Source organism: Anser anser, assembly GCF_964211835.1.
Source record: "Anser anser genome assembly, chromosome: 2".
NCBI lineage: Eukaryota > Metazoa > Chordata > Aves > Anseriformes > Anatidae > Anser > Anser anser.
In genome coordinates, this window is record NC_139721.1 from 13974881 (window position 1) to 13998485 (window position 23605).

General features: G+C 39.2%; 1 protein-coding gene across 1 annotated transcript in view; it reads left to right on the forward strand.

Annotated features, from left to right (window-relative positions):
* ENPP2 (ectonucleotide pyrophosphatase/phosphodiesterase 2) overlaps window positions 1-23275 on the forward strand; it is a 71761-nt gene extending 48486 nt beyond the window's left edge. The window contains 14 exon segments of the mRNA XM_083824107.1: window positions 1114-1225; window positions 2607-2732; window positions 5037-5068; window positions 5864-5991; window positions 8063-8150; window positions 8289-8376; window positions 9260-9432; window positions 9719-9770; window positions 12420-12556; window positions 13083-13218; window positions 14335-14412; window positions 16953-17085; window positions 17705-17861; window positions 22663-23275. Of these exon segments, the coding sequence (XP_083680233.1) occupies window positions 1114-1225; window positions 2607-2732; window positions 5037-5068; window positions 5864-5991; window positions 8063-8150; window positions 8289-8376; window positions 9260-9432; window positions 9719-9770; window positions 12420-12556; window positions 13083-13218; window positions 14335-14412; window positions 16953-17085; window positions 17705-17861; window positions 22663-22833 (1611 nt within the window). The 3' untranslated portion in view covers window positions 22834-23275.
* The last annotated feature ends 330 nt before the right edge of the window (window positions 23276-23605 follow it).

Genomic DNA, 23605 nt, shown 5'->3' on the forward strand with positions numbered 1-23605 from the left:
TGCCATGTGGGAGATGACATTTTCTGTCTCATATACTATCAGATTCATCTGACATCAATCCCTTAATGATTCAGGCAGAGAGAGAATTTCTGAACCATCTCTTTCTGGGTCATATCTTTTCTTCTCTGAAAAACCTGCCAAAATCTATTTTTTTCTGATGCAAAAGCTGTTAGCATTCTGTTTTTCACTGGGAGGATATTTTGCTCTTCATACTTGGACCAGCTAAATCAAACAGACAAGTGAGGAGGAACTCAGTGAGAAGTGTTTTCATCTCAAAACCAGAACCAAGTCTGAGTCCTCTGCCTAAAATCTTATGTTAAAGCATTTCCCTTCTCTGTACTGTATGGTAAAAACGTCTCATTTTCTTAAAGCTAAAACCTCAATCCTGTGAGTGTGTCTTGGTGTTTACTTTTTTCTTTCTTTCTTTCTTTCTTTTTTCTTGTTTTAATGTAAAAGAAGCTTAAATGAAGAAATCACAGTACTGTATCTGTGTCTTCTGAGGCCTTCTGGCAATTGTGCCAAAACTGTCATTTGAGATTTTGGAAACTGTTGACTTTGAAGCTGAAGATTGCTCCCTCAGAGCCCCATGTGCTACTCAAGTGACTTGCATGTCGTCATCCTAGTATCAGATGTCTTTTGAAGTGAATTTCATTAAGTAATTTGGGATATGAATCCCAAGTCCAAAACTTCATTTCATGTTCATGTCCTGACTAAACCATTCACATAAAATAGCCATTTACAAGGAGTTGTTTGTCTCCAAGAAACAAACTGAACCCCAGTCTCACATATATTCCTCTAATATCTAGAAAAATTATTTTGTATTGTTTTACCAAACGTACATATGTCCATGGGAGCACTAAGATCAGCCATAAAGATCTTCTGCTGTCTTGTGACAGCATCTCAGCAGCACTTTCTCATGATGAAATCATGGTAAGGATATAAGAATGGAAATGGTACAATAACTGTAGGTGAAACAGCTCAGCCAAGGCTTTGCCTCTTGACCTGGATGTTGTCCCATCAGAGTTTTGCCAAAGGACCTTTACTTGTAGTAGAAGGGGGGAGCATTGCAATGACAATTAACGTTTTTGTTTTCATTTCTGCATATTTGTACAGATGATGGTAAATCCCCTGAGAGAGATTGACAAGACAGTAGGACAGTTAATGGATGGACTGAAACAGCTGAAACTACATCGATGTGTTAATGTCATATTTGTTGGTGATCATGGTAAAATAAAAAATGTTCTGTTTCATTATACAAATGCTTGAGCAATATAGCTGTATATATTATAGGGGTTTAAAAGAAAGTTCCGTTTAAGATATTTTTGTGCCTTTTTTTTTTTTCTAGCAGTTTAAGTACCAAAACACAGCCAGTGTTGACAGACAACTCCACTCTCCTGTTAATTGTCATTGGAGGACAATTCTCTTTCATATCAGGGATCTGAGTATTTATATCTCTAGAATTTTTAATAACCTGGCATTTCTAATATCATATCCAAGCATAGCTCTCCTTGCATGTATTGGAAGGCCATACTGTTCCTAGAATAGTCTTTTTGCCAGTTTTTATAGAAAAAAAGAATTTGGTAGCACTGTTCTCTTTTTCATGAGGAGAGAATTAGAACTTTAGAGCAAGACCTTTCCATGGCAATTAGTGGGACAAGTTATCCTACTAGGAGAAGACTGTAATATCTGTAAGGGGCTGTATCCAGCTTGGATGGAAAATGTCATCAAAACAATGAAGGAAGGAGGAAAAACAGCTAAAAGATATTTCAGGGTCAGATGGAGAGTCACCAAAAAGCAGATACATTATTGTTAGGTCTCATTCTTTGGAAATTGGAAGAAGCTTTGTAATGAGAAGAAATAGTAAATATTAGCAAAGATAATGTTTTATTAAGGAAAATTGTGACCATGTTTGAGATAAACCTGCTTTTGCGTAACATTTCAGCGATGCTACTAGAAGTCACAAACTAATCATAAGGAGTAAGGAGTACTGTTCTGTTCAGGACTTTGTTTATGGAAGTCTCACAAGAACATCTAAATTAGCAATAAAAGGGACTACGCCTCCTTTCTGGCTGTGGGGGGAGAGGGATAAGGACAGGAAGAATTTCCAGGGGAGGTGGTTCTGTGCTGAGAACTGACTGTGACTGGCAACACATTCCTCCCCACCACAAACAACTGTAGGAGAGAATTGTTTATCTGTGTCTGCCTTAGAACAGACCACCAACAGACAATACCTTTTGTGTGCAACTTCTCTTAAAATCCTTTGTTTAAAAAAATCAACAACCCCAAAGTAGTACACTAAACCAGAAACAGACTTTGATTTTTCCATGAGCTTAGTTTGGAGATGTGTCAGTGCACACATGGTGTATGTGGTGCTTGTTACTACAATGTTGAGTCTGGTATTTCTCTTGTGTAAGCAAGTGCTAAAAGCACCCCTAGTTTGGCTCCTACCAGTGTCTGATGTTGGAATTAGATGACTGGAAAGAACAAGAATAAGATTTGTCACCCAAAAGAAAAGAATACACGGTCTGTTTGGTGTTTCTTTCTGTGCTGTTTTGGAAAACATGTTTATTTTCAAGCTGGATTAAATTTGCATTTTCCTTCTGCAGGGATGGAAGACACTACTTGTGAAAGAACTGAATTTTTAAGCAACTATCTGACCAACGTGGAAGATATCATTTTGCTGCCAGGATCTTTAGGGCGAATTCGCCCTAGGTCTAGCAATAACCTAAAGTGTAAGTTAATTTAATTGTACTTTTTATGTCCTGAGAACTAGACTCCATCCCTTCCTTGGGATGATGTTTTCCGAAGGTTGTAAATTTGCAGTGTGTTGGCAGGACATTCAAAGGGAAGCTCACTGAGGACCGTCTTGTTCACACATCCCACAGTGTTAGAGCTGTGTCAAGTGGATGGCTGAAATGTTCTGGGTTAGAAATCACTTGTTTTGGTAAGGAGAAGGGGACATCTTGAAGCCAGTTTCAGACAGCAGCCTACATGTCTTTAGAAGTTTATGCACTTCTCCTCTGACAATAAAAATGGGACTGGAGGGAGCTTAGTACCACATGGATTGGATATAAGAACAGTGTCTGATATCTTTTCTGAGCTGATGGAAAAAAGTGAATTGTTAATTTTGAATTCAGTAGCTTCTTCATGCTTTTGGCATAGATGAAGAACAGAGCAGGTTACTAAATTGCAACAGACTGGGGATGTTGAAGAATATAAGGGGAACTGTAGAGCATGCATTCAGATCCTATAGCAATCGGAAAGCTGTCTGTTTTTTGTGCCATGCTGTTAGAAACAAACTCTGCCTTGATGTTTGAGATTAGCTGATCTTCCATGAGAGTGTTCAGGACTCAGACAGGAGTGAAGCTTAGCTCTGTGATTTAAGGCAAAGCTGATCCAGCTGCCCACCATGGCTCTTCTGAGGACCACCACCTCCAGGGCAGCAGTGCCAGGACAGGGCTCTCTCACGACCACTCTGGTTCAGTGTACTGACACAATCCTGGTTTTGTCAACAGTTTAACTACTGATCAAACAGTGAAATTCATAAACTAAACATAATTGCGTATGTTGTTGCAAAGTATGCTACAAGGGTGGTAACTTTTGGTAGAGGGGAAGATCAGATAGCTGGGACAACCAACTGACCCTTCACAGCAATTCAGATATACCTAGGCTGAGGACAGATTTCACAAAAAAATTGGCCTTTGAAGATCAAAGATTTCTAGAATAGTAGCAGAAATCATAAGAATGTGGTAAAACTTTAAGATAGCGATTTATTTATTTTACTAGTAGCTATTTTTTTCTGTGTATTTATGCTCTAAGAATAGGGGATGAGTGTATAAAGATCTGTTGAAAATAGTGTGTATTTTGATACAATTTACTAGACTAGCATAAAGACTGAATTCCTGTTCTTCAGTGTGCCAAAAACTTATATTTCAGTTCCTCTAAGAAGATTTTTTGAAGATCTTTCAATCCTTGAATTCCCAAATTGCTGGGCAAAATTAGCTTTCTTTGGAGGATGAATGGCCATATGTTCCAAAAAGATCAGTTAGTCTGAGTGACCTCCAGTTCATACTTAGGTTTTCCTGCAAAACCATTTTCCTCTTTTGGCTTCTTTCCACAGCTTCCCAGCTGAATTAAATAAACTGTTTGAACATAGAAGAAAGAAGCGTATTTTTTAATTTTAGATCTGAGGTTTACCCCTGTTAATTGGCAAATCACCATCTTTTTTATTTTTTCCATTTTCTTCCATAATATTGTGTCAAGACCTGCAGATACACCTCTGCAATGGACAAGTGTGTAACTTGTATTTTAGGATTCAGCAGAACTCATTTCAAACTCAGCAGCATCATGCCTTCAGCAACCAAAACAATAAGAGTTAAGCAAAAGATTTTTTTCTTACTAAGATATTCTCCTTGCCTGTTTTTTTCTCTGAGGACTGAAAAAATGAGTTTTTGTCACTCTGGAAGAAGACAGAGTTAATTTGGGCTAGTTTGGAGCTTTCTGCATTTTGTATGTCCCTTTCACAGTCCAAAGATGTATTCTGTATATTTTACCATGGCTTTCACTTATTCTGTAGTAGACTATGAACTGTGTGAAATGCTAAGAGACAAAATCTACAACATATATATCTTATTGTTTTTAAGGGAGCATATTGTTGCATTCAGTTGTGCCTTCAAAATCTTTCAGGGAAAGTCTTTGAGGATGATTTTGTATTTTAAAGTAAAGTAATCATAAGACTTGAAATGATGTTTTCAGAAAATAGAATAAATGTTCAACTAAGGCCCAACTCATAAAGCAGTGAGCAACATTACCTGAGCAACCAAAATACCATTAAGTAAAGGAGAACAGGTTAAACTTGGTTTTTGTTCAGGATATCCCATCCTATATATATATACAGTGTACTTTTTTAGTAAAGATCAACAAATATTCATGAGGAATCCTTCTGTAAAAATACGTTCTTACCTTGTGATTTCTTCTGCAAATTACTTGGTTTTATATATTTGTTTTCTTTTTGTTTGTTTGTTTTTGCTTAACAGATGACCCTAAAGTGATTGTTGCCAACCTTACAGTAAGTATTTAGCACTGCTCACTTCATATCTTAATTCGAGGCATTATTCAGCATTACCTCCTCACTCTTCAGGCAGGAAAACCAACCATTAACATGAATAAAGAGTTTAAAATGGTGCCCTTCATGAGTACAGATTAATGTTTGTCATAAATTCCACTGTTTGTTGCTGAAGTCGCTTTTATAACCTTTTTGGGCAGTGCTGAGCCAGAATCTCCCTGACCGTCTTGACTCTCTGAATTGAGTCTATTTATTCGTTCCTTCAGAAATGGAAAGTAATCTTTTAGGGTAAATATTTTACTAGCACTTTGAAGATGCTGAAAAAGTTCATTTGATAGCCTTCAACCATAACCCTGCTCTTAATGGAAAAAAAAGTATTTAAAATGAAAGCTGATTTAAAAAAATAAATCAATCAAATTTACTAACCAGGCTGCTTTGAATATATCTGCAGACTAGATGTATTTTCAGCATTCGGCTTTCCTCTAAAATTTAATCTTTGGTCCAATTAGAATAAAATTCTTCATCTACAAGTTAAGTAAGCATGACGTTTTGTTTTGCATGATGCTTTCAAAAAGACTGTCATGAGAATGAAGTTTTCCAAAATCTTTGAATGACCCCCTGTGCCCTGGTCTTACGTAAATATTGCACAGAAGGGGCTGGGCTGTGTACTCTAGATGTACACATTGTTTTCAAGACATCATCAATAATGTGCTTAACAGCTTGGTTTCTGTAGTTCAAGGTTTCGTGTGCCTCTGAGCTAACTGACAGTAGTGTTGTCTGTAACCATTTCTTTTTCAGTGCAGAAAGCCAGACCAGCACTTTAAGCCGTACTTGAAACATCACCTTCCTAAACGCTTGCACTATGCTTACAACCGACGAATTGAGGATGTCCATTTACTGGTGGATCGCAAGTGGCATGTGGCAAGGTAGACTTTGCTTTCAGCCTGATTTTTCAGCCTTTCTTTCTGAGGAAGCAAGCCACCTGGGACTGCTCTGTCTGTCAGCATCCTGCTCCTGCCACCTGGCAACAAGAGGAGTTTTGAACTCCTGGTGAGGTTCAGACATATTAGGTGTAGGGTCGCAGAACGCAAAATTGTTTTCAAGTTTGGGAAAATATGTAGTTTGATAAAAGAGAGAAACCCAGATTAGTTTATGCAAGCAACAGTGTGGTTTTTGACCAATTAGCTCACATATAGGAGCTAATAGTTGTTTTTTTTTTGTAAGGTAAAAACTTATTAAAACCAGGAAGTGGAGAATATGAGAGGAAGCGGAAGGCATTATGTGACCAGGGGAGGTCAGGGAGCAAGGGGTCGAGGGGATGAACTGGGTAACTGGAAAGAAAATAGAGACATTGGCAGGCAGAGTGGATGAAAGCCTGAGAACACGTGAAAGGGTATTACAGGACTGGCGCTGAAATGCCTGTAGCATATTGTGTTGTGAAACAAATCCACAGCAAACCACGATGCTTTAGCTCAGAGCAAGCCCTATTTTGGCCTGGTCTTCATGATATGCCTCTGAATTTACAGTTATAAAACATAGGCAATTTTTAATATTCTTAGTTAAAAACTGTTTGAGAAAAACAAGTTGGCACTTATATGTATGGAGTGAACAGTAGAGGAACAGCCTTTATATACAAATTGCACACCCCTTTCTGTGTTAATATATATATTTCTTACTTTCATCCTTTGACATGTGTATTACAGTATAGGAATGGCTGGGCCTTAATGCATGAAGCTGACTCAGTGGTTCTTGGAAGATGACACAGATTTTGGCTTACGGTATTCTGTTATGAGCTTTAAATTATGGTACTTTTCTTTGCCTGTATAGCTGCCAGGCAAACATACGGTGTGTTGTAAGTGCCTTTTGACATCTGTGCTTATCTTCCTGTGAATTATGCAAGGATCACTCTGCTGAAGCAGTGAATGAGAAATCCCAATTGCTTTCTTGCATAACTCCACTAGCTAGTTGGCCGTTTGCCTTGTACAGTTTCTGTGGCTAGGGTTCATGTACATTTCAAAGAAGTAGACTGTTTTAGGCCTATAACGTTTCTTAGTGTTTTTTTTTTTATATTTTTTTTTTTACTGGAACTGATGTAATGGAAGTGGAGGGTCCAGGCTGATTTGCATTTATTCTTATTAATCACCCCAGACTTATTATTTTGCATATTTATTCATTAGATGTTTTGACATCTTGTTCACCAATAAACCGTTTGTTAATGTAAATATAATTCATTGTATATTCACAGGCAGGAAAATGGTTGTTATTGACCCGCTTGCCATAATTCTAGTAGTTTCCAAGGCCAAAATCAAACTTTGGCAGAGCATCTTTTCTATACTGATGAAGAAATTAACTTGTAGGGTAATCTGGTCCACTGCATGGATTGCATATACATGGCCTTCATAAAACTGAATGCAAAAAAGTATTTGGGAACAAGCTGATAATTGTAATTCCTATACTACAATACTTATTTTTTTTCCCACATATTTTGTAAAATAGGACTCGGCAACAGGCCGATAATTACCATTCCTACGATATAGCACTTATTTTCCCATATATTTTTCTTCATTACAATCTTTCCCTTCTTTTCCCTCCGACTTTTTTGTATTGGGTTGAAGGTGAATGGTTACAGTTTTGTATGACGTTTGCATCATTGTCATGGTCTCAAAAGTGCTCTATTGGCTTTTTGCAAACTGGGGGAATATGATCTGAAATACTTCCAGACTGTAGGAGAAGGTGTGATATGAGAAAGTTTTGCAAAAACAATTGCCTTACCAGCCATTTAATTATCAGTGAATAAGATTTGGCTCTTAGGTTTGTATAGTGGGAGCAGTGGGAGAATCCATGGGCTTGTCAGATGACCCTGCAGTACCCAGGATTGCAGTACAGGAAAGATGAGCAATGCCTTGAAAACTTATCCCACCTGTCCCCAAAGTACGTTGTCCAGTCAGGCAAAGTACCTTCACCTTTGAGAAAATTGCTAATACTTTTTCAATTTAGGAAAGCTGTGGATGTTTACAAGAAACCAACAGGAAAATGTTTCTTCCATGGAGACCATGGCTATGACAATAAGATAAACAGCATGCAGGTAAGGGCAATGCAGTAACCTTTACAGGGGGGTCATTAAGGCAGAAGAAATCTGAGTTTTTTAAAATGTAAATATTCACTGAAAAAAAACACCCTACCTTTAATGCTTTTTTCTCTTTTCTCTCTCTCTTTTTTAAAGACTGTTTTCATTGGTTACGGACCTACATTCAAATACAAGACCAAAGTACCTCCTTTTGAAAACATTGAACTTTACAACGTCATGTGTGGTAAGATACCTGCTTGAGGAGTTATAAGAGAAACATGCTGCTTTACCCAAGGGGGCTTATTTAGGCACCCGTGAGCTCGTGCCCTTACACCCTCCGAGAGTCCCTTCCCAAATGCTTCTCTTTTGGCCTGGGGGGGCTGAAGGCATTTCTCAGGGGCCTTGGTTTGCTCTGCTGTAGCAGCTGGTCAATAAAGGGTATTAACACAGATTTGCTGCACACAGCTCAGCAGAGATCAAATATGCACCACTACTGTGTGTGGTGTCCACACTTCGTTAGTCTAGGAAGGAGGCTTCTGCACCTGCATGTCTCATGGAGCAGCTCAAGGGGGATCACTTAGCTTTCTGTGACACCTCCTGGTATGATTGTTTCTTAAACTCTTACTGTAGGCATGAAGTAGAATCTGATGCTGTATACAGACATTCAGTATAACCTTTTCTTTAATAATGATTTTCCAAGGGAGTAAGACCTCCTAGCTGAAGGTATAATTATTTTTTTCCCCAAGCATGAAATAACAAAAAGGTAGTTTTTCCTTATCTATAAAGCAGGTGACTAATAACAGTGTTCCAGGTGGTTGATGTAAGGTCACCACATTGACTGTAGGCTTGTTTTGGAAACTGCAGGAGTAGTTATATAATAAAACTCTTTTCCAGTGTCTTCATGCAAATTAACCTTCTTGTCATAAAGGCTACCATACTATTCGGGCAGGATTTACAATTTTATGATTTACACAAAAGATTAGCATTTTTATTACATTAAAAGAATTCATTAGCACATTATGGATGTAAACAGTATTGAAAAAAAATGTCTTAGCTATAAGTAGAGATACTGCTGAATACATGTTTGCAATCTAACCATCATTAATTTGCTGTGGGTATTTTCATAGATCTGCTTGGATTAAAGCCTGCTCCTAATAACGGCACCCATGGAAGTTTAAATCACCTGCTGAGAGCCAATGTTTACAAACCCACTGTGCCAGATGAAGTTGCTAAACCACTTTACCCTGTAGCTCTACCTTCTGCATCAGACTTTGATATAGGATGTACATGTGATGATAAGGTAGGTGTTTAGGATCTGCTGATACTCCCACTATTAGCCATAAATGTCTAGTAAAGTTTATAGCCATTACAGCTGTTTCAAGAGAGTTCGAGCTGCAAAAATTCCCCAGATCCTTCCTGTGAAACCTTCTGTGCCCTTTTGGAACAATTATTGCTTCTTGGAAAACAGGAAACAAGAAAGTTGTCTGTGTTTTATAGTGCTAGTTTTGTTTTGCTAGATGCCTAGTAAAACAAGATGTCAGAATGCTCCAGTGACCTTAATCTTTTTCCTTTTTTCTCTTCTTGAGAAGAACAAGTTGGATGAACTCAATAAGCGCTTTCATGTCAAGGGAACTGAAGGTAAGAGCCTGGTGCCTCAGTTAATAAAAGCTATTTTCGTTTTCTTTTGCAAGCTAGTTTGCATCACTGATACCAGAAAAACTCCTGTTTTGTTTTAGTTAACGTGTAGTAAACTAACTTTCCAAAAAACTGTCAAAAGAGCATACAGACATGGACAAAATTAAGATCACATGAAGAAGTGCGTGCTATCTGTTTCTGCACCTGGAACTAAAGAATTCCTTGAAGTGAGATGAATTTTAGTTCTTTTTTTCCATCACCATTAGGAGATTTAATGTCTGCTGTGGAAGCAGAGAAATGAAGAAAGGAGAGGGAGCATGAGGCAATGCTCCATTCAACCACAAGCAATAGATGGGATAAAAAGCATAGACCAGATCTGCACACTCTGGTTTACCAGTGTTCATCAGACTTAGGTTTCACCAGGTCATTGGTAAAGCTGCTTTGACAATCCCTGACTGGTTCTGTAATGCTTGGTTTTTAGGGTGTAGGTTATCCACTGAACTATTAGCAAACAAGTGCACAAATGCTCTGGTTCAGGGATACTCCATGCAATTTTGTCCCTCACCAGTGTTCAGGTTTCTCCTGGGAGAAAGCATCCTCTGCTCTTCTGGACACTGGCTCCTGTGCTCTTGATGATGTATGCCAGCACTGAAGTTCATTCATCTGCACTCTCAGCCATGTCAGGGCTGTGATCCAAGTTTACATGTGGCAATAACAATTTACAGCATTTTCCTTATCATAACAATCTATATTTCTTCTTGTCCAACTGAGAGAATTCTGAAACTTTGCATTTATATTGAAGTTTAGAACTGAGGTACTTCAAATCAGGCTTCTCAGATGAATAAGAATATTTAAAAAAATCCTAACAAAGCTACTTATTCAATTTTACTTCTGTGAACAGACAATGCAGCCTGTCCCTTAGTTTCTACAGGTTAAATTATTCCTTTTGTGAGTAAATTGCCTTTTTCCAGCTTTCATCTTGTTAAACTGATTTTTCCAATTAGCAATGAGTTACTCCCCACTCTAGCTATTTCTGGCATCAGAAAAAAAAATAAAATGTTGTACTCCTAGATATCTCAACATCTCTATTTTGCTTTAGGTTCAGATGCTTCTTCACTTCAGTATTATAAAAATAGTACTTTTATTTTAAGAATTAAGCATATAAATAAATTTCAGTTTCTTGTTTGCTTGTTCATAAGTTGTCTGGTAAGTGGAATTAGGTTCCCTTTACAAAAACAGCAAACAATTCTATTTCGTGCAAGTTATTTTCTTACATTTTATGACAGGCTTTAGCATATATGTTCATGGATCTTCCTGTGTTTAATTGGTAATTCCCTTCTTTTGCATTGGGAATCAAGCATATCTAGCTGTTGTTATGCACATGCAGCAGGAAGAGATTCCTTCCAGGTTCTCTTGAATAAAGGAAGTTAATCATCTTTGTCCTTAGACAACGCTTTTCCTACTTCTCTTTTTTTTTTTTTTTTGTTGTGTCCTATAAAAATATCCTCTATTTGGACTCAAAGACTAATAAAACATGTCCTTTTCTTTCAGGTTAAATGCCTATCTATGAACAGTGGTTAGGCTGTTTACCTTGTTTTTATGTTTTGATTTCCAAAAGCAAGCCAAACGTGTTTGCCAAATGGTTATCAAAATCAGTGAATCATGCAGCACAGTGCAAGATTAGCCAGGAAATTTATTTTTCTTTTATCTCGTTTAATGATGTTTTTGTCTTTTTGTAAGCAAAACTTATCGGGGCATCTAGTGACATTTAACCATAACATAGCACCACAACAGAAGAAAAGCAAATCTTGCGGAGTTGGAGGTGTCTTTTTTTAGCCAGAGTTAGGAAAAGTTTTGGGTTTTTGTTTGTTTGTTTTTCTTTGATATTACTGACAGAAAATAGCACATTCCTCTTCAGAATATCATTTGTATTAATAAAGTGGAAAAAAATACACTTTTAGTGAGTGGACACCTTTGTCTTCCTTTTGTCAGGGACTTTGTGTTTTACAGAAAACACAGGGAGGACAGAAAGTCAGGAAAAGAGAGGCAGAGACTGATAGCATAGGGGCCGATTTAAAGAAACAAAGTGCTTTTGCCTTGTGTGATTGAGATGTGGGCATAAACATCCTTGTGGAGTGTCCTTAGTTTGGAAAAGCATCTTTTTTTTCCATGCTATGTTCCCAACAAGTTTTCAAGTGCAGAAAAGACTTGTAAACAATGTGGGTTTTGAGCCTGGAAGGGGGATCCCAACCAAAACTATTGAAGAACAACTGCTCTCTCTGTTACGGGTTTTCCTTAGCAGTTTTTCAGGGTCAGTATCCTGTTGAGGACTGTTGTAAAATCACCATGTGTTGGAAAGCCAACTGTTGTGGTCCTCAACCCTTTTTTTTTTTCTCTTCTCCTTTACTCTGAGGGTGGTGAGGCCCTGGCACAGGTTGCCCAGAGAAGCTGTGGATGCCCCATCCCTGGAGGTGCTCAAGGCCAGGCTGGATGGGGCTTTGGGCAACCTGGTCTGGTGGGAGGTGTCCCTGCCCATGGCAGGGGGGCTGGAACTGGGTGATCTTTAAGGTCCCTTTCAACCAAAACCATTATAGAATTCTATCTTCATGGTTTTGATAGATAAATTGAAATGCAAATTCTTCTGATCTATAGAGAAACATCTCCTGTACGGGCGCCCAGCAGTGCTGTACCGCACAAAGTACAATATCTTGCACCACCATGACTTCGAAAGTGGCTACAGTGAAACATTCCTGATGCCTCTCTGGACATCCTACACAATTTCTAAACAGGTCTGTGCTCTCTTTGCTCTTGCAACTTGTTTAAAATATTCTTTGGAAGTCTGTTTGTTATCTGTATTCTTGAAATTATAAAATAATCCTTCCTCAAGTAGATTTTCCCACTAGAAATTATTCCAAATACCACTGAAAATAATGTTCCTTTTCCTTTTCTGTCTTTCTATCTCCTCGTTCCTTTTCTATCTTCCTTTATGACAAAAGAGTTGTAAAGCAGAATGTTTGAATATTGCTTTTCTTGATTTCATTTTCTAAGTTTTTTTTTCTCAATGGGGATTTTTTTTCCTAACTTATTTTAATCAGCTACTTCATTTGGATTACTTCCCATGGTGATTTCTGTTACCTGAAGGGAGGAACTGCCCTCCTAATAGAGGAACAAGGCTTGGTTTTATGGCCAGGGCGCATCATTGTTCTCCACACAATGCCTTCAATCTCATCTGTAGACTATAAGAAATCATTTTCTTTTAGCTGTAAGTCCTGGAGTTACCTTTCTTGTCACTTCTACATGCGATTTTCAATGCAGGCGGAGGTATCTGGTGTCCCGGAGCACCTGGCCAGCTGCGTGAGGCCCGACCTCCGCATTTCTCCAGGAAACAGCCAGAGCTGCCTGGCCTACAGAGGTGACAAACAGCTCTCCTACGGCTTCCTCTTCCCTCCTCGTAAGTTCAAATAGCACATCTACAGAATTTAAGCACTCAAAGGTCACTTTTATGCATCACTGTTTATTTATTTATTTATTTATTTAAACCTAGAGATTTTGTAATTTTCTGTTTTGTTAGAGAAAACCTTAGGTATGAATAAAACACCTCCAGATGTGAAGGGACTAGGATTTTTCTGTTTGTTTTATTTTTGAGATTGTCGGGAAAGCACATAGGTAGGAGTTGGTCTGCTTTCCCTGCTTCCCGGGGTGATTCCTTCCTCCATGATGCCTTTTCCTCAAACTACCTGATTTGCACCAGTATCACACATGGGATGGATATATTATTCTTGCTGTGCGTCTTCAGGACCAAGGGCTCAGTGCCACAAGTTGCCATCATGGCTGTGGCTTCTCACTTTCATGAGGCTGGAGAGATACTCCAAACTGGTGCTCAGCTTCATGCACAAAAACAATGAAATGTTCCACTTTGGTTAATAAAAATAAAGGTGAAGGAAGAATTACAGAGTAGGAGCACAGTCTTTAAAAGTTGGCCCTTTAATGTCAGTGGACATATACTGACTTATATGAGCTGGGAATCTAGTTAGTTTGTAATTTTGACTTCAAACAACAGAAGGATAAATTTATTTAATTTATAAATCCATATTAGACTGCTGCATACTGTAAAATAAATAAATAAGTAAAATCTACCATCCCACAGAAACAGTGCTAGTAGAAAAGCTGTGTGAAAGTGTGTCCTGAATTCTCCTGGTGCAGTTACATTTGTTCAGTCTCAGATAAACAGCCTTTCGGATTTAGGAAATGTTTGTGGGACACAACTTTACAGTCTCACAGTTGTGAATTTCATTGCTCTGCCTTCCTTATTCAGTGGCTAAAATATTTAAGAATGGATTACTGATGTGGAATTACTGGTGCAGGAGGCTTGCTCAGACCTAGAAGATAATCCCACAGTCCTCTATCTACAAATTGTGTGTCTGTTTTGTGAAAGCACGCAGAGCCGTTCTGACTTCTGTTTCAGTGACAGTATTCCTTTTGATTACTCTCTGAAACCAGTTTTGAAAATGTTTTTATATTCTTTGAATTCTGACATTTCATCTCATTAGTATTTTTCTGTTTTCAGAATTAAGTTCCTCTGCAGAAGCAAAATATGATGCTTTTCTAATAACAAATATCATTCCAATGTATCCTGCCTTCAAAAGTAAGTGAAATTTCCACAGCTTTACTTCTTTTTTTTTTTCCCAAGCTTGTAACAGTTAAAAAAAAAAAAAAAAGTCTGCACTATGGAATGATTTGATGGGAGAAGTTTAAAACATAAATCCAGTTACCTGCAGCCAACAGATAATACATGTGGGAAGCTGTATAGTTCTACGTTTAGGCGGACCAACTACCACAAGAAATGCTTATGGTTTAAGAAAGGTTTATTTTCTTTGGTGCTGGGCTGAGATAATAGCACAGACATGGTCAGTTCTGTAGTTCAGCAGTTTTGCTGAAGTGCCTAAGTAACTCAGTTTGTACAAAACCATTCAGATTTTCTTACTTGTAGCCCCAGTTAATGCAGAATGTACTCAGACAACGTGTTTTCACTTCTCAATTGGGGTAGTCTGGGAGCGTACACTTAGCATGTTGTAGTTAAGGGACAAGTGGCATCTGGATCACTTTTGATTTTTCTATCCCTACCCTTAGAGGTAGACCAAGAATGTTTACTACCTTTAAAGAAAAAGGAAGAGGAAACCAATTTATGGAAAATGAGGAATGATTTAAAACCAGCTGAAATTTTCAGCCCTGCAAGGATAGAGTATTAACGTTCCTTTTGTCTGCACATCTCTTTTCTCTCTAGTGTTGCCAAGAGGTAGAAAACCATCAGGCTATTCTGGTGGCATTTTTGGCTTGGCAGGAATTGGGAAGCCTTGGAAGAATCTCAAGAGCCTGTTCTTGTGAGATTTCCAATGCAGATTTTAGGCCAGGGAGGTTTGGATAAACATCAAAGCCTATGGGAGGCTTTTTATTTTTAACCAAAGAAGAGTGCTTTTAACTGAAAAACCTCTGAGTAGGAACAAGTGGTAATGTTTGCTGGAAATCTGAGCAAAGGCACTTAACTGATTACAGAGTGCAAAATTATTGGGGATTTCCCACTCTCAAATCACTTCATAAAAATGCTTTTTATGCTAATGTTAGTCTAAGCAAATTATGTGAGATGCTAATCACAGGAGAACCTACCACCAGCAGCTCATTTTATCTAGTGGCCTCCAAAAGCAGGTGAAGGATCCCCTGAGAACAAATGCGGTAACTTATATAATTCCTGGGGAATTATGTGTTAATAATACCTGTGTGCAGGTTGCAGGGCAGGGAGCTCAGACCACTCTTTATACAGAGCTTTTTCACAACAGAGGGAATATGGGGTGGCAGTTTTATTCTGTGCTGGTTTTGGTGGCAGTGCTGGCTGCAGAGTCCCTCTTCTCTGTGGTTTTTTTTTTTGTTTTTTTTTTTTTTCCAATTCTGTGTTTCCCCCCAGCGGGGGCAATAATACTGTATCCATCTTTTCTGTAGTGAGTCTGGCTTAAGCAGTTCCCACTTTGCTGGAGCTGCAGGATCATGTCCTTGGGCTGTCCCCCCATTCCACTGGCGTTGTTGTCTATGTGGCTGCAGTGGGAAACCAACCAGGGAACTGATTTAGCTGGAAAACTCAGAGAAAAAGCTTTCTTTTGGGGCTATTTTGATGGTTAGGGCTGAGGCAGTGGAGGAGCGAGCAGCTGGAGGAGTGGGACAGCCAAGTGGCTACCGCAGCTGAGGTTCCTGTTAGACCGTTGCTTGTGGGTGCCTCTGCACCAGCCTGAGCAGGGAGCTCGTGTGGCACTGAATAGTCTCAGGCCAAAGCATGCTGGATTTTCCTGAGGCCGGTGCTGCTGTCAGTTCTGGGGAACCATGGACTTAAAAGGCTTGCCTGGCAAGGCAAAGGTTAACCTTATACAAGTTTGAGATGCTTTGTTTGCACACGCTTCTGTTAGTGTTAAAATAAAAAGAAAAAAAAAAAAGAAGGAAAACAATGATGTAACTGGAGATCCTAGTGTGTGTCCTATCTCTGTAAACATCTTACCTTGTTAAGGTTGAGAAGGTTGTGGTGGGAGAAAGTGTCACATTCTTCCCAAAAGTTGTGGTTAAAATTCCCTGCTAGGCAAGCCTCTGATTTAATGAGATGCCATAATTTGGTCATCCTAGCCTGCACCTAATTTTGAAGTTAGACTTTTTGTATCCAAGGAGAATTTAACAGGAAAAATATGACCTTTGTATTTCCCTGTCATTTAAAGTGTTTGGTTTTTGCTTTTAATCACGGTGCTATTTCCTTTTCAGAACTTTAAAAAAAAAAAAAAAAAGACAAAGGAAATGTTTACAGGGACATCAAAAGTGTGTGAATAGCTGTTTCTACTACTGGTGAAGGAACAGCAAGCTCTCTGTGCAATGTCTAGGGCGATGCCAGCCTTAGAATGGTACTGTGCATTTCCTTTATCACTAGCTGGGGAAAAAATCAACAGAGAACAAATACATCTGAATAGGCTTTATTGACCAAAACTGAATGAAGCTGCAGTAAATCTGTAAAGCTTAGTCTTTGATTTCCCCTACCATTGTGTGATGTCATCCAATGGATTTTTATTTTAAAAAATATATATGTTTAAAATCTTGGCATGTTTTGGCTTATCCAAATGTTAGAGGTGTGTTTCTGTTTTTTGTTCCCCCCCACAGAGGTATGGAACTATTTCCAAAGGGTTTTGGTGAAGAGATACGCCACTGAACGGAACGGAGTCAATGTTATAAGTGGACCAATCTTTGACTATGACTATGACGGTCTACATGACACACCTGACAAAATCAAACAGTAAGAGTTTGCATTTAAAGTGGTTTGCAGTTTTTTCTCTTACTTATGACTTCATTTTAAACAATTCATTCTTTCCACATTGCTTGATTTTTGGGGAGGAGATGTAAATTCCTGGCTCTTTCTAAAAACGATTGCTCATTAAGACTGAGTGCCCTTGTAGGTAGGACAGGGATAAAAACAAGGAAACGGCAATTCAGCACGTTGCTCTTCACCTTGACTTTGGAATGAAGTGTTTATTCATCGTTGAGATTAAGAAGATTTATGTTCCTAATCTGTTTTCTCTAAAATTCTCTAGAACTTAAGAGTTGGCAGCTGGGTACCAGAGCATACCATAGTGTTATTGAGTTAGATACTTAAGTCTTTTGTTAATTCAGTAAAGCTTTCTCTCTATTTCCCTGAACTGAAGAAGCCTTTCAGAATTGCCATGTGGTCTTTCTGTGGCACACTATCAAAACATGAGCTAACTGAAATGCTCGTTTTCACATAGAGCTCAGGAATCACACACATGTCAACAAAGTACATGTTTCCTCACACATAGGGAAGGAAAGACCACACTGTTTGTGTAATCCTTCCAAACAGATTAGTCCTTTGTGTATAAATGTTTGCTTTACTTCCCCAGGTTTGTGGAAGGCAGTGCCATCCCTGTTCCTACTCATTACTACGCCATCATAACCAGCTGCTTAGATTTCACTCAGCCAGCTGACAAGTGTGATGGACCACTCTCCGTTCTCTCGTACATTCTTCCCCACCGGCCTGACAATGACGAGAGCTGCAATGTAAGTTCTGCTGCCTTGCTGTAGCCCAACAGTGAGTAGTCCCTGGGAAATGTGAAACCCCATTCTTGTTAGATGCTAGTGCTCACTGACGTCTTAAATGAAAGCACGGGGTAGTGACTCAGTTAAGTGTCATGTTCAACTCACTAGACAAGAGCACTCCTCCATGACAAATAGAGGTATCAGAGAAAACGTGGAACTACTACTGAACCTAAAATTGTCTGGAAGAACTGACATACAGTAGGTTGGCAGTAAACAACCTGTGGGCTTCTGTATTTTGGCAGACACTGTCAGAGTAACCTCAGAGCAGGTTGGGAAGGGCTGTGTGCGTAGATGTATTGTCCTGGCAGCCAGCCTGATGTTTTTATGGAGGTCTATTTCCATACGCAGGTACAATATAATCTGTCTACTGTGGCAGTCTGGGTGCATCAGACAGCATGATTACATCCAACCCACACAGTATTAAAACTATACACTAAAACCTGCTGAAGGTGGAGTGCCAGCGGCTCTTGCTGTTTCTAGCCCATGTCCTGATTCCAGGGAAAAGTTTGGCTTCTCTTTACCAGAGAACAGAGGTGACTAGACACCCTCCTTGTTCCTTTCCTATCATCTTTTATGATGAAAAATCTTACAGTGTAGAAATCTTGGTGAGGTACAAAGGCTTCAGTTTGGTCAGAGCTGCAGAAAGCAACACAAATGCTCTGTAGCTGATTGTGTAGCAGGAGAGCCAGTTGGGTCCCCACGGGCTCCGGCGCTCTGCAAGGACAGCAGTGCTCCCAGGCAGCTGTATTTAGACTTGTCCTTCCGCCTGAACTTGTTCTCCCATTACACAGCTGTGCGGATTCCTGCACACAGACGCCTCACTATAGGCTGCCAGGAGTCTGTTTCCTGAATGAACGCATTAATGTTATGAATTTTGTATTGGCACAAAAAGTTAAGACTCCTATTCCAGCTACAAGCAGAAATAGTCATTCCAACTCTGTACACAATTCACCTGGAACACTGTTTCTTTCTCATTCATCAAACATCGCCTGCTTTCAGGTCACTCTTTTCAAAACCACGCTTTTGGAGCAGTACCCCTCTCTCTTGAGCAGTTCTGGCTTCCTTCTGTTTAGACTCTTAGCTGCTTTGGGCAGAGATGTCTTCTACCAGAAGGCTCAGAAAGTCCTACATATATTTCACTGTGCCTTTTTTTTTTTTTTTTTTTCTGGATTGCCTTCATCTGAATCAAGGTCTAGTTGGTGATCTGGAAGTTACTGTCTGGCAGTTATCAGTCCTTGTATTTATGCCCATATGTGATATTTTTTCTTCCCTATATTGTGTGTCATTGTGCTTTTAAGCTGCTAGAATCTTTTTTTTTTTTTTTTTTTATGAAATGCGTAGAATAATGGCCTTTTTTACTCTTTGATTTCCTGTATTCCAACTCAGGCTTCTTTTCTCCATAGGTCATGCTACCTATTGTATTTGTATTTACTGTTCTGGGTGCAATGGCAGCGCTTCTAAAAGGTCATTAGCGGATATTGCTCTGTGCTTGACATAGCAAAGAAGCACTCCAAAAATATTTAAATTTAGCTCTTGAGTGAAAATTTGGTTAGGCAAAATTTTGTCATTCTAATAGAGTTTCAGTCTTACTTTTGCACATGGTATTCCATCTGATTTATTCAAAGAAGTCACTGTGTAAAACCTCACGTAGTTCATGGATGAAGTGCATGGGATAATATAAGAATTTTCCCTTAACCTCTCCACAGCTTTCTCTTAAGATGTGAAGAAATATTAGCTTTCCCCTGCTCTGCTCTTGTTGCACACACTTTCTTCACATGGCCGTTGGAGAACACCACTACTCCTCTCATTAGAATTTGTTCCATCTCCAAACTATGTTTATTCATGGTGAGGTTATACCCATTTCTTCTTGTGTCAACATTTTTCTATGGCTTAAATAGCCCTTCACTGGTCTTCTTTGGGATTTACCCCTGCTGATGATTTATGACGATTCTCAAGGCATATACTCTTCTCTATTCATGGGTGACTCAGGATCTTTTTTGCTCTTCTTGTAAGAGAGAATGATCATTTCAGTAGCCTTCCTGTGTATATGTTCCAGTCTGATTTTTTTTTTGGAACATGAATGAGATAAAGTATTCCAGCTGAGATCTCGAAATGGAAATGTTTTTCTTTCTACTTTGCACAACTCCTCTGATACTATCTAAGATTTTATTTTTCCATAGATGTATTATGATGATGGTTCACAATATCCTGTAATAAACCAGCACATCCAGAACCAATTCTTCTATCTGCTGTTTCACATGAAAAACTCCCGGGGTAACAGAAATTCTTGCCACCAATGTGGATAACCCAGTTTCACACCATACCAGGGATTCCCCCATCTGCATCCTGCAGTATGGCATTCCAGTCTTCCTCTGCATTGACAAGAGCTTCCAATTGTTTTTTAGTAGCACGCTAATGATCTTGGCACAAAAAACCTGTATGAAAATATTAAATAAAATCTTCCAAGATCAAAGCTGGAGGAACTGCTGGAAGCTTCCTACAGGCCCCTATTTCCTTTTCAGCAGAACCTTTAAATTCCTCTTTCAATGAGCAAGTTCCTCAACCACCTGTCCACACTCTGGGCATCTTTAGCTTTCCAGCTAACAACTTGATATTCAGAGAGATGCATATCACAGCAGTTCTTTTATCTAGAATATCTGGCATCTTTTCAAATGGATTTCAGGTTAGCTTTATATTTTATTGTATGTCTCTACTTATCTCCATGTTCTTAATAGTTGTTTTTTCCTTCTAAGACCTACTGTAGTACTGAGGTGAGACTAACAAGCACAGGTGGAGAAAACTGTATCATTTTCAATGTGCACACTTCATTTGTTGTTCTACAGTAATACAATACCATGTTAGCTGATCACTGTGCTTAGAATCCTTGCTGTTGGACCTGTCATTTCATGGGCCAGTTATGAAATGCAAGAAATAAAAATTGACCAGTTTTTGACATAAAATCAGACCAGTTGACTGATCTAAGCTCATGCAAATGCTGTGTTCCTGGACTTGGTTTAAAACCATTCTCACAATCCTGTGATTTATTCCTATTGCATTTCTTTTGTGAACTCTTAGGACTTGTCCTCATATATGAAAGACTGACCTTTGACGCAATGGGATTTTCCTCTGAGCTCTGTCAAATGTAGGTTTCCTGTGCAGGAGGAAGGTTTGATGACAAGAGAAACGTCACAGTGATTGCATTTGACTTCGCTGAGGCCAATTTACAGACCAGCAATGTGATCGGTTTAACTGGGGATTTCCTGTGGCCACATGATGCCACACAGTGTTCCTGGAGCATGGTGTCACAGGCTGTGGAGAATGTTCCCTTCTTTCCCTTTTAATCTGCATCTCTGTTTTCATGCTCCAGACATGGTTTGGGGCCTCAGATTGCTACCAGCATGTAGAGGAAAGTGGTTTTGGAGCTGAAAAGCTTCAAAATAGACGAGTGTTGACTGGGTCATGGATGTTTGCTTAAGAGCAGCTGGTTGTGACTTAACTGGTACTTCATGTTCTCTCTGTGCAAATGATCAGGCTCACCCGCCTGGCCTTTACAGAGTGACCCACAGCCTGGTCTGTGGTACATCTACTGCTTTGGGTAGGTTCTGGCATGACTGGCTTAGTCTTTATTGGCGGGAGGATTGTTTTGAAGGAGAACCTCCTCTGAGACAGTCAGAGACTTATTTCAGGAGCAAGCCCAGAAAGAAGAATTTTATCAGCAAGATTTCCAGGTACACAGGGTCCAAATGCCCCATGGTACAACCTCTCCATTTCTAGTGTGTGTCCCCAGCTGTGGTACAGACTCACCAGCCTGCGAAGCCAGAGGGGGAAAAGTCCTGTTTGCTCAGTGCTTTTCCCATGTCTGCTCACCACCAAGCAGTCCCCAGGGTTGGCTGGGACATGTCACGGAGCTGGTTCAACTCAAACAGCCTATAACTGCAGGGTTTTGCAGGGCTGGTTTTTCTGATTTTTTTTTTTTTTTTTTTTAGTGAGCTAAATTAGGTTGTGGATGGCTCCAACACATGCTGGAGCTGGCACAAGGTGTGCAGTAGGGAGCTGGTGCGGTGGCTCCCTGCGTCTCTTGGAGCAGTTCCCTAAGGGAGATTACACCCACGCAACCCAACCCCGTCACTCTGGCAGCAATACCTTCCTGATTGTTTTTCATATTGGGAAATGATTAGTGAAAGTTTTTGTTTGTTTGTTTTTTCCTATCATGAATAACATGTATGTTTTAATAACAGGAATTTACAGCTTCCAACGTAAGCCAAAGTCCTAACTATGTAATAAATCATAAAGGTGTACTAACAGTAAGGTGGAAGGATTAAAATAGTACTGCTTTAGATGATGGTCAGATAAGAATATATTTAGGGGGAGGGTTCAAAGGTAAGCAGCCTAGAGTTTGGGCTTTGGTGATGCAGAACAACTGATAGATATGGAGCTCCTTCTGTGATATAAAAAATTATGGGGCGACTTTCTTAAAGAATACGGCTGTTCTTCTGAAACACCTGCAACACGGGAGCAGCTTTTCCCAGATTACTGTGGTCCTTGTCTCCCTCTGTCCTAAATGGTTCTCAGAATAAAACTTCCATCTTTCATGTGAAGTTTCAAATGTTTTCTTTGAACTCATTTACCTGAGTTGTTCTTGAATAGGTTGCAGAGATTGTTCAAATGGACCTGATGTTTAGAAAATTTACCTTTCCTTTCAGAGTTGATTTGTGACATAGCATGTTATAAACTCTCTTTTTTTTTTTTTTTTCCATTTCAGAGCATGGAGGATGAATCAAAGTGGGTTGAAGATCTTCTTAAGATGCACACTGCACGTGTGCGTGACATCGAGCAGCTCACAAGTTTGGACTTCTTCCGAAAGACCAGTCGCAGCTACACAGAAATCCTCTCCCTAAAGACATACCTGCATACGTTTGAAAGTGAAATTTAGCTTTCTAACCTTACTCAGTGCATCCTTTTATCAACTGGTGTATATTTTTATATTGTTTTTATATTTATTAATTTGAAACCAGGACATTAAAAATATTAGTATTTTAATCCTGTATCAAATCTTAAATATTAAACCCTTGTGTCATTTGTTTTGTTTCTCTAATGTTTAATATAGGTATGTCTCTTGGTTTATTTAGTAGCGCTTGTAATACTGCAGCTTAAGTCCTTACTCCAAGCTTTTAAGTGGTGCTGCAGAATTTGATACGTGAATCAAGGAAATATTAATTTCCCATGCTCCTTTACCACACTTGTAGTCCTGTACTTTGTATCAAAATACTGAACATGTAAAATTACATTCATTTACTGTTGACTATGTGTCAGACATATTTAAACCCTATAGACAAATAGCATCTTAAATATAATAAAACCACACATTCAGTTTTTTTAATGTCTTTTGATTTCCTTTCACAGGGACATTCAGAGGGACTTGTTAACAGCTGAGTGCTGCCAGATCTTTCACATTCACCCTTCTCAAGAGCTTAGGTTTTCTGGTAAGAGTAATGACAGGAGCCCAGGTGCCCTGCCCCAGTAGTCAGCAGTGAGAACATAAAGCAGACATCTGCAGTAGTAATTACTGGTTAGGTTTTGCTGTAGGGGCAGAGCTGGAAGAGGAGGTAGGTTGGTGTCACAAGCTCACCAGGAGTACCCCACACTTGGGGCCACTTGGCCGTGCTCTGGGGCTGTGGGGAGGGCATGAGCTAACAACATCCATC